The 11,296-nt window shown below is 55.4% G+C and overlaps 1 protein-coding gene across 2 annotated transcripts in view; it reads right to left on the bottom strand.

Annotated features, from left to right (window-relative positions):
* MICALL1 (MICAL like 1) overlaps positions 1-5,695 on the bottom strand; it is a 34,016-nt gene extending 28,321 nt beyond the window's left edge. For both annotated transcript variants that reach the window (XM_032266765.1, XM_032266766.1), the window contains exons 1-2: positions 5,447-5,695; positions 314-362 (exon numbers count right to left, since the gene is read on the bottom strand). In XM_032266765.1, the coding sequence (XP_032122656.1) occupies positions 314-362; positions 5,447-5,592 (195 nt within the window). In that variant the 5' untranslated portion in view covers positions 5,593-5,695. The remainder of the gene's footprint in view (positions 1-313; positions 363-5,446) is intronic.
* Positions 5,696-11,296: the final 5,601 nt, after the last annotated feature.

The following is an 11,296-nucleotide window of genomic DNA, read 5'->3' as shown; positions in this document are numbered from 1 at the left end:
CACACACACAGCACATATGCACCACACACACCACACATGCACCACACACACCACACACATGAACATCACACACATCACACACACCACACACACCACACATGCACCACACACACTACACACACCACACACACCTTACATACACACACCACATACCACACACACAAACACCACACACATATCACACACACAAACACTACACACACCACACACATATCACACACACATATACCACATGCACACCACACATGCCACACACACACCCCCCCACACACACACACAGCCCTCTTGGGCTCCCATCTATCCAGGAACTTACCAAACGGTTATTCTCGAAAACATTGTCCTTGGAAAGCGAATCAAAATCTCTGCAAGAGGCAAAGGGAGAAGGATTGGTCAAGAGGGGAGGTGACTGGGGAACGCAGCGGGAACAGAGTTAGAAAGGAGCTGAACAGAGAAGCCTCATCCCAGCCAGCATCAGCCTCAGCAGGGTTGCTGGAGGGAGTCTGTGGATTACTGAGGGAAACTGAGGCAGCAGACACTTGCTGCTAGAGCTGGAGCTGCCAGGGCAGGGCAGAGCATGAGCTCACGGGCCCTGGAGGCATCCAAGCGGAGGCTGGGAAATCACTGGGAAGGGGTGGGGCTCAAGCCCAAGCTTTCAAGCTTAAGATCCCTTCCCTCTCTCCAGGAAGCCACCTCTGGAGTCCCAGGCAAAGACACAACTAAGACCAGCATGTGACCTCACCCAGGGCACGGTGCTGGGCTCCTCTGTCTCATTTACTTTCTTTTCATAGCAACTCTGTTTGGCAGGAATTTATCTCATTTTACAGATGAGGGCACTGAGGCCTGGAGAAAAGAAGCCAGCAGCCCTGGGAATCCACATGTCTGGTACTCCCACTGTTTACAGGCCCCTACAGGTGTGTCACAGACTCGGAGAAGCCACACCAACTTGCTGAATTCCAACCCGGTCCAGCCTGCAGATAAACATTTTTCTTAATGCAGCCACGAACAGACGAGCAAGTTTGAAGCAGAGTGGAAATGCACGTACTCGAGGGCTGCTGGCACAGAACAGCTGCTCGGCCCCGCTGCGCCACTCCTGGGGCAGCTTCCATTGGAGAAGCGCTGAGGGATTCTCTCGTTTCTAAACCAGGACAGGTGAGAGGCGGCAGAGCCTGTGTGGGGGCCCCAGCACGGGACAGCTGGCTGGCCTGCAGGCTTTATTTATCCCCTCCTCCCTCCCCACTCCAGGCTGCTGAAACCAGCAGAGGCAGCTCAGTCTTCCTTCCCAGCAGCCTTCTGGGTGCACCCGTGTACAGCCTTGCCCTTCTATGGCTGAAAACAGCAGCCCTGACTGCCAGAGACAGGCGGGCAGAGGCATGGGCAGGCCACGCCACCCTGGAGGGCTGAATTCCCATGTGACCCGGGAGCTGGGGGGATCAGCTGTCCTTCCAGCATTCATTGTTCCATCTGCAAATCAGGGAAAGCACTATTACCACCTCCCAGGCTGATGGAGAGCAGGGGTGGAGTCCCAGCTTGGTAAAGGGCAGGCCTCAAAGAGAAGAGGGAGCTGGGCAAGCACGGCCCCCTCCTCCGGCCTCCAACACTTTTCCGGGCAGGGGCCAGGGACTGTGAACCCTGGGCAGGGAAGAGTCGCTTGAGGACCCCCGGAAGGAATCTGATGCCTCAGGGCTAGGTGGAGCAGGGAGAGGGAAGGTGAGTAGGTCTGAGCACCAGCTCCCCTTCCGCCACTCTGAGCAGGCCACAGCCCTCTCCCCTGGGCTGCCTCCCTAGCTCCCCTTTTCTGCCACCGCCTCAGAGTTCCACCGACCTTAGCAAACTGTTTCACCGCTCGAAACCTCAGTCTCCCGGTCCAGTCCAGTCCGTGGCACCGCGACAGAGCGAGGGAACACCGCACACACCACACACACACACACACGCACACCACACCACACATACACACAATGGTACCCAGCCCCTAACAGAGGCTTGATCCAAGACCAAATGAGACAAAAGCAACTTGTCTCAGCCTTTTATTTCGGTCACCCCAGCAGTGTTCCTAGAAGGCTTGGGTCACATTCTGCCCACTCTATGCTCCCAACTCCCTACACAGCTCCCCAAATTTAGTCGAAGCTCAGTCAGTGTTTGTTGAATGAATCAATGCTGAAAACAGTGAAAACTGTAAGAAACTCCAGGATCCTGCAGGTTTTCTTCCAACTTCTCCCACCCCCATCTCTGTCTCTAATTAACATCTGTGTTTTGGTAACACATATATTTTCTGAGAGTTTTCAGAGGCCCGAGGAGTTCTACTTGGCTCTGGGGAAGATGAAGGACACAGAAATGAAAGCCACATGGTCCTTGCCCTCAGAGGAGCTTAAGCATGTCTGGATTTTGGGTGGTGCCGAGGGATGGCCCAGCCCCCACAACCCTCGCCCCAGCAGAACCCTGGCCAACTCTGGGTTAACCCAGGCAGGTCCCACAGCCCCAGAAGCCTGAACCACTTTAGATGATTCACGCCCTCACCGTAGGCCACCCCTACTCTCACGGAGATCCTCCCAACCCACCACTGAGGCCTTCCCTACACATATGTGGACGGACCTCAGCTTCTCTCCTGTGCAATGGGCTGGCAACATTGCAACTGAATCCATGGACATGATTCTGGATCTCAGGAGGGGAGCCATCCTCCCCTGCATGCTTTTTCCACCGACAGCCCTCCCTTGCTTAAAAGCCACATGGCTCAGCCGAGTGATGTGGCTCATGCCTGTAATCACAGCACTTTAGGAGGCCAAGGCGGGAGGATCACCTGAGGTCAGGAGTTCGAGACCAGCCTGGCCAACATGGTGAAATCCGTCTCTACTAAAATCTACAAAAATTAGCCAGGCGTGGTAGTGTGCACCTATAATCCCAGCTACTTGGGAGGCTGAGACAAGAGACTCGCTTGAACACAGGAGGCAGAGATTGCAGTGAGCCGAGATCTTGCCATTGCACTCCAGCCTGGGTGGCTGGGCGCAGTGGCTCACGCTGTAATCCCAGCACCTTGGGAGGCCAAGGCAGGCAGATCACGAGATCAGGAGATGGAGACCATCCTGGCCAACATGGTGAGACCCCATGTCTACTAAAAATACAAAAATTAGCCAGACATGGTGGTGTGTGCCTAAAACCCCAGTTACTAGGGAGGCTGAGGCAGCAGAATCACTTGAACCTGGGAGGCGGAGGCTGCAGTGAGCTGAGATTGCGCCACTGCGCTCCAGCCCGGCGACAGAGCGAGACTAAAAAAACAAAAACAAAAACAGCCAGGTGCAGTGGCTCACGCCTGTAATCCCAGCACTTTGGGAGGCTGAGATGGGAGGATCACGAGGTCGGGCATTCCAGACCCGCCTGAAATGCGGGTCATTTTCTCTACTAAAAAAAATGCAAAACAAATCAGCGGGGCATGGTGGCGCGTGCCTGTAATCCCAGCTACTCAGGAGGCTGAGGCAGGAGAACCGAAATAGTGCCATTGCACTCCAGCCTGGGCAACAAGAGCGAGACTCCATCTCAAAAAAAAAGAAAGACCAAAAGCCATGTGCCTAAGACATGGAGAAGCTGAACATAAACCAGGCAGCCTTTACTTTAATGCCAAGAGGCTCAGGCCTACCAAATGGCTTCACTTCACACCCAGGTCCCCTCCCACATGGGACTGTCCCTGCCTCCTGCCTCACTACTGCCCCTCAGACAGAATAGAAGACCCCTGGGGCACTCCTTTCCAATGACCAGGTACAACTCTGGTGCCCTTTTCCTCTGTCCTTCTAGCCCCTGCTTGAACCTAAGCAACCAGGCATCAACCTTGTGCCTCCATTAGTATGGGTGTCACATGCCCCACAGCAGGCAGTGGCCCACCTACATGACCACCTCATCTTGTTCCCTCTGTATCCACAGTCCTGAATCCTCTCCTCCAGGGCCCAAGCCGCCACCCACAGACACGGTACTGCAAGGTACATACAGGTAAACCGGGTGTACCCGTACCATGGAATCCAGAGGCAATCCTTTAGAAGCCCTCCCACACATGCAGTGGCTCACACCTGTAATCCCCAGCACTTTGGGAGGCTGAGGCAGGCAGATCACTTGAGGTCAAGAGTTTGAGACCAGACTGGCCAATATGGTGAAACCCTGTCTCTACTTAAAAAAGTACACAAATTAGCTGGGTGCGGTGGTGTGTGCCTGTAGTCCCAGCTATTCAGGAGGCTGAGGCAGAAGAATCACTTGAGTCTGGGAGGCAGAGGTTGCAGTGAGCCAAGATTGTGCCATTGCACTCCAGCCTGAGTGACAGACTGAGACTCCATCTCAAAAAAAAAAAAAAAAAAGAAAAAGAAGCCCTCCCACATGCCGCCCTTGGACAGTGCGAATCTGGAGGTGGAACAGGCACACAGAAAGCCTCCATCTGCCAGGCTGGGGGTGCCCGGGCAAGAGGGCTGCAGGCAACAGGGGCAGGGATCAGAACTCTCCTCCCTGATTCACAGGTGAGACCTTAAGTGCAAGGAATGGCACCAGATCAACTTTCACCCAGTGTTTTAGGAATGAATGAATGGATGGATGAAAGGAGGTTCCAGGGCTCAAGGCAAAGAGAGCAAAGACAGAGGCTCCAAGTCCATTGTTCTATGGTGTCTGAATGCATTTTCCCACGAGAACCTCACTGGACAGGCAGCTCTGGGCAGGAAGGGGCCATTTCACAACTTGCAGCAGCTGGCTGGTGTCTGCCAATCGGATCCTAGGAGTCTTCCCAACATCCCCCGTCCTGACTCCACTTGCGTGCCCCACCTGCGTGCCCCACTGAGGAGGGCAGCAGGGGCATCCATTACACACCCGAGAGCCAGGGCTGCCTCCTAACTGGGGAGACGTGGGCAAAGCACAGGGTCTGCCCAACCATTCAACCAACACCTGTTAACGAGCTTGCCTCTGTGCCGGGAACTGTGCTGGTGTCTGGAGACGAGATCCTATTTGGGGTCAGAGAAGTGAGGGTTCACCTGTATGCCCGGAGCCAGGGGCCACCCCTAGTGGCCAGCCTCAGGGAAGGGCGGCCCGGCGCGCCCGTAGAGAGGAGTTTGGGGCAGGAGAGGCCCAGGGCCCCAAAGAGGGCTCAATACCCCTTCAAAGAGGTTACAGGCTTAGGGGTTCAGTGATCCTAGGCGGAAATCAGTGCTCTGTGGGTGGGGCCCATGCCCCCCGGCGGAGGGACCGGCCTGGGAGGCGGGTTCCGGGTCCCACAGGCAAGGTCAGGTGGGGGAGGGGCGTCCCTGGCCGGGGTCTCAGCGACCCGAAAGGTGTCCGGGGCCGTCGGGGGATGGGGTTGGCGTCTCCCCGTTCGGGGGCGGCGACTGTCGCCGCCCTACCTTCGCGTCACTGAGGGGGGCGGCGGTCGCGGCCCCGATCCGCCCCGCGCAGCCCGCCCGCCCGCCCGCCGGGACCCCGCACTCACAGCAGGTCGGGCCGGTGCCGGTGCAGGATGGCGCAGAAGGCCAGGCCGTCCCGGAAGGAGCTGCTCAGGTCGCGGATCTCCACGCCGCGGTAGCCCTCGCACTGGCGGCGGCACCAGGCCAGCAGCGCGCCCCGCGGCCCCGCCATGACCCCGCGGCCCGCCAGGCTCCGGCTCCGGCTCCGGCTTCGGGGCCCCGGCTCGGCCGGGACGGCGGCCGCCGCGCGGACCAGGTTTCCGGCTGCGGCTGCGGCTCCGAGCTCGGGCGCCGACCGGCTGGGCGCGGGGCGGGGCGGAGGCGGGGCCGCGGTGTCCTCGCTCGGGCGCCCCGCGGCTCTGCCCCGACCTGCCCAAGCAGCGCCGCCGCGTGGCCCGCCCCGGCCGGCCGCCGCCTACTCCCCACTGCCCGCTCGCCTCATTGTGGGCCGGCAGTGGGCGCGGGCGTCCTGCCGCCTCCGTCCCCGCCCCAGGCGCGCCCCACCCAGCGGCGGCTCCGCCCCCAGCGCGGAGCCCACCACCCCCCGAAAACGGGCCGGCGCCCCATCGCCGGTTCCTCGACGGCGCCGACCCCCGCTGCTCCACTGGGTGCCCCCGAAGCCCCCACACCCGCCGCAAGCGGGCCCCTCCCCACGATGACTTCACCACCGCCGCCGCCGCCGTGCCGCCCACCGGGAGCCCGCCACCCTTCGGAGGCGGGACACCTCGTGCTCCCATCCGGCCTCCTCCCCGCTCCTAAAGAGCGCGAATCCCCCCCTTTCACCGCTAGCTTGAAACTTTGGGGAGGCAGTTCCCCTGCAGACTCCAAAGCACAGCGACTGCCACCAGGTTCCCTCACCCCGGCTCCCCACCCTAAAGCACCGCTGAGCTCCTGGAAGTTCTCACGCCCACCATCCCCTCCCCCTTAGCTTGAGGGAGACCCATGCGCCCCTCCGCCATCAGTCCAGGTGTCCCCTCGGTGACTGAGCTCCCCCCAGCCCCTGTGTAAGCTCAGGGATCTCGCTCCTCCCCACTCCCCATGGCCAGGTCTCCGCAGCCATGATTAGTGTGATGGTGGTTGGACTCCTAAGGGAAGGACCTAGGCCAAAGAGACCCCTGCCTGGGAGGCAGACAGGCCGTTCGCATCCGGCCCTGGAACCTCCCCCAAGGCTCATTTTCTTATCTTTGCCCTCTTCAAGACCCTGGCCAGCCAGCCCATGCTTCCAGCTGGCTGACCCTTCCACAGGCCCCTCCTGACTCTCCCACAGATGAATCAGCCTGGTCTGCTGCAGACGTGGTGATGTCACCCTGACCCATGCAATAGCTACGGGTATGTCGAGGCCTCCCAAGGGAAGGAACAGGGTCTTAGTCATCCTCATCACCCCTGAGCACTCGGGGGAGTAGAAAGATCAAGCATTTTTGAGTCCTATCAACCCAAGCTCCAAAACTGGCTTCCCCCCCACCTTAGTCACATGATCTTGTGCCTCCCTGGACCTCAGTTTCTACGACTTAAAAATGGCGATAGGCCGGGCGCGGTGGCTCACGCCTGTAATCCCAGCACTTTGGGAGGCTGAGGCGGGTGGATCACGAGGTCAAGAGCTCGAGACCATCCTGGTCAACATGGTGAAACCCCGTCTCTACTAAAAATACAAAAATTAGCTGGGCATGGTGGCATGTGCCTGTAATCCCAGCTACTCAGGAGGCTGAGGCAGGAGAATTGCCAGAACCCAGGAGGCGGAGGTTGCCGTGAGCCGAGATCGCGCCATTGCACTCCAGCCTGGGTAACAAGAGCGAAACTCCGTCTCAAAAAAAAAAAAAAATGGCGATAATACCTGCTTTACGAGGTGGCTCAGAGAATTAAGTTATAAAGTGCCTTACTCTTTAGTCATTACTCATAAATTCTATTGACACCTGGTACTTGGTAAACATGATGAAATGGACTGAAATATTTTGTACCCAGATTGTCATCTGGGTGCCATTCTGGGTAAATTATCAAGGAGAGAGGCCGACTTAGGGAATTCTACCTCCTCAAAGTCCACGGAGTCCCAGTCCAGAATACTGGCCCAGGGCCTGGAGACCCCAGCTTGCCAACCTGGGCTGGCCTCACACTCCTGCAGCTGTAAGGTTGCCATTTTGGCCCAGAATGTGGACTCTCAGGCCACCTAGGAAGTGTGTACCATGGCTGGAGTGCCTGGCTAGCCCTCTGGACTCCCATCAGCCCTGGGCTGCCAACTCCTGCCCTGTCCCCTGTGGGATAACAGCTCCAGGAAAGCAGTATTCCCAGCGCTTTTATTAAATCAGGGACTTGGGTTCAGGATCCTGACACGAGCATCCACCTTGGCCTGCAAAGAGGATCCAGGACGCTCATTAAAACATAGGGTCGGGGGCCAAGCGCTACTTGGGAGGCTGAGGCAGGAGAATCACTTGAACCTGGGAGGCAGAGGTTGCTCACGCCATTGCACTCCAGCCCAGGCAACAAGAGCAAAACTCCATCTCAAAAACAAACCTAGGAGGAGTCGGGCACGGTGGCTCACGCCTGTAATCCCAACACTTTGGGGGGCCAAGGCAGATGGATCACCTGAGGTCAGGAGTTCAAGATCAGCCTGGCCAACAAGTTGAAACCCGTCTCTACTAAAATACAAAAAATTAGACCAGGTGCTGTGGCTCACGCCTGTAATCCCAGGACTTTGGGCGGCTGAGGTGAGCAGATCACGAGGTCAGGAGATCAAGACCAGCCTGGCCAACATGACGAAAGCCCATCTCTACTAAAAATACAAAAATCAGCCAGGCATGGTGGCACATGCCTGTACTCCCAGCTACTTGGGAGGCTGAGACAGAATAGCTTGAACCCAGGAGACAGAGGTTGCAGTGAGCCAAGATCGCACCATTGCACTCCAGCCTGGGCAACAGAGCAAGACTCCGTTAAAAAAAAAAAAAAAAAAAAAAAAAAAACGGGCATGGTGGCACACAACTGTAATCCCAGCTACTTGGGAGGCTGAGGCAGGAGAATCACCTGAACCTGGGAGACAGCGGTTGCTGGTGGCATTGTACTCCAGCGTGGGCAACAAGAGCCAAACTCTGTCTCAAAAACAAACAAAAAAACCTAGGAGGGATCAGGCACGGTGACTCATGCCTGCAATCCCGGCACTTTGAGAGGCCGAGGCAGGCAGATCATTTGAGGTCGGGAGATCGAGACCAACTTGGCCAATAAGCTGAAACCCTGTCTCTACTAAAAATTTAAAAATTAGCTGGGAATGGTGGCGTACAGCTGTAATCCCACCTACTGGGGAGGCTGAGGCTGGAGAATCGCTTGAAACCGGGAGGTGGAGGTTGCAATGAGCCAAGATCATGCCACTGCACTCCAGCTTGGGTGACAGAGTGAGACTCCATCTTAAAAAAATAAAAACAGGCTGGGCGCGGTGGCTCAAGCCTGTAATCCCAGCACTTTGGGAGGCCGAGGCAGGTGGATCACGAGGTCAAGAGATCGAGACCATCCTGGTCAACATGGTGAAACCCCGTCTCTACTAAAAATACAAAAAAAAATTAGCTGGGCATGGTGGCGCGTGCCTGTAATCCCAGCGACTCAGGAGGCTGAGGCAGGAGAATTGCCTGAACCCAGGAGGCGGAGGTTGCCGTGAGCCGAGATCGCACCATTGCACTCCAGCCTGGGTAACAAGAGCGAAACTCCGTCTCAAAAAAATAAATAAATAAAATAAAAAAAGAAATAAAAACAGCCCAGGAGGGATTATAGCCCTGTCCTCACTAGCCTAAGGGGCTCCCTTAAGGTCCCTGAAGACAGCTCCAGATCTGATCTTGATCCTGTTTGCCATACTAACAGCTTATACAGCACAGCCCATTAGCCATTTGCGGGCTTTATAAACTCAGTACCTGAGTCAGCTCACAAGGTTATGAAGTAAGGACCTGTACGACCACAGCTGTGACCCCACAGCTGTGTGACCACAGGCCAGACAACTCACCCTCATGAACCCGTTTCCTACCCTATAAAATGAGGATGATAATCCCTGCCTTGCCTGCGTCCCAGCGTTGTGGGTAATGAGGTGAGATAATGGATGAGAAAATGCTGTGCACACTGTGAACCCAGGGTTCAGGTGGAAGGTGGGTCTGTGTTTACAGGTGAGATCAGAAGCCACAGAGATATGTGAGTCAGGCCACTTACACAAAATCGTGCTATAATTTCAGGATTAGAATTGAGGGACTTTAATTCAGTGCTGTTTTGTTTTATTTTTAACTATCAATTAAGAAATGGGAAGCCAGGTGCGGTGGCCCACATCTATAATCCCAACACTTTGGGAGGCCAAGGCCAGGAGTTGAAGACCAAATCAGCCTGGGCAACATAGGGAGGCCCTGTCTGTTTTTGGGACGAGACTCTGTTGCCCAGGCTGGAGTGCAGTGGTGCGATCTCAGTTCACTGGAACCTTAACCTCCCAGATTCAAGCGATTCTCCTGCCTCAGCCTCCGGAGTAGCTGGGATTACAGGCACAAGCCTCCAACCCCAGCTAATTTTCATATTTTTTTTTAGAGACAGGTTTTCGTCATGTTGACCAGGCTGGTCTCAAATGCCTGACTTCAAGTGATGCGGCCACCTTGGTCTCCCAAAGTGCTGGAATTACAGGCATGCGCCACCGCACCCAACCTGAATACATCATTCTTATCAAAAATTTAAAAATAAAGCTAAAGTTCCAGTTTGACTATCTTTCTCAACCCCAGTCCCCTGCTAAGAAGTAGCTGCAGTTGGCCACGTGAAACAGCGTTCCACACCTTGTTCACATAGTTATAGCCAAGCTTGTATTCAACACATATTTACTGGGCAACCATTAGGGTCCAGGAGCTGTAAACATGTAAACAAATCAACAAGGAGGCTGGCACAGTGGTTCACACCTGTAATCCCAGCACTTCAGGAGGCTGAGGTGGGCAGATCACAAGGTCAGGAATTCAAGACCAGCCTGACCTACATGGTAAAACCCCATTTCTACTAAAAATATGAAAATTAGTTGGGCATGATGGCAGATGCCTGTAATCCCAGATACTCAGGAGGCTGAGGCAGGAGAATCACTTGAACACAGGAGGCAGAGATTGCAGTGGGCTGAGATCGCACCACTGCACTTCAGACTGGGCAACAGAGCAAAACTCCATCTCAAAAAAAAACCACAAGGAGAACCTCTGGTGATGACTGGTGCTGTGACAGAGGAAAATGGGACAGGAGAATCGCTTCAACCCGGGAGGCAGAGATTGCAGTGAACTGAGATCGCACCACTTCAATCTAGCATGGGTGAAAGAGTGAGATTTTGCCTCAAAAACAGATCAAAATAAAACAAAACCAGAAAAATAAAAATTAGCCGGGTGTGGTGGCACGTACCTGTAATCACAGCTACTTGAGAGGCTGAGGCAGGAAAATCACTCGAACTTGGGAGGCAGAGGTTGCAGTGGGTTGAGATAGCACCACTGCACTCCAGGCTTGGTGACAGAGTGAGACTCCGTCTCAAAACAAACAAAACAGGCTGGGCCCGGGAGCTCACACCTGTAATCCCAGCACTTTGGGAGGCCCAGGCGGGCAGATCACTTGAGGTCAAGAGTTCCAGACCAGCCTGGCCAACATGGTAAAACCCCGTCTCTACCAAAAATACAAAAAAATTAGCCAGGCGTGATGGCAGGTGCCTGTAATCTCAGCTACTCGGGAGGCTGAGGCAGGAGAATGGTTTGAACCCAGGAGGCAGAAGTTGCAGTGAGCCGAGATCGTGACATTGCACTCCAGCCTAACAAGAGCTAGACTCCATCTCAAAATAAAAATGTAATCTCTTTTTTTTTTTGTTTTTGAGACAGAGTTTTGCTCTTGTTACCCAGGCTGAAGTGCAATGG

This window comes from Sapajus apella, unplaced genomic scaffold, assembly GCF_009761245.1.
Source record: "Sapajus apella isolate SASKATOON/1434 unplaced genomic scaffold, GSC_monkey_1.0 scaffold160, whole genome shotgun sequence".
Lineage (NCBI taxonomy): Eukaryota > Metazoa > Chordata > Mammalia > Primates > Cebidae > Sapajus > Sapajus apella.
Note: the sequence above shows the minus strand (reverse complement) of the source record. Positions and strands in the feature narration are given on the sequence as shown.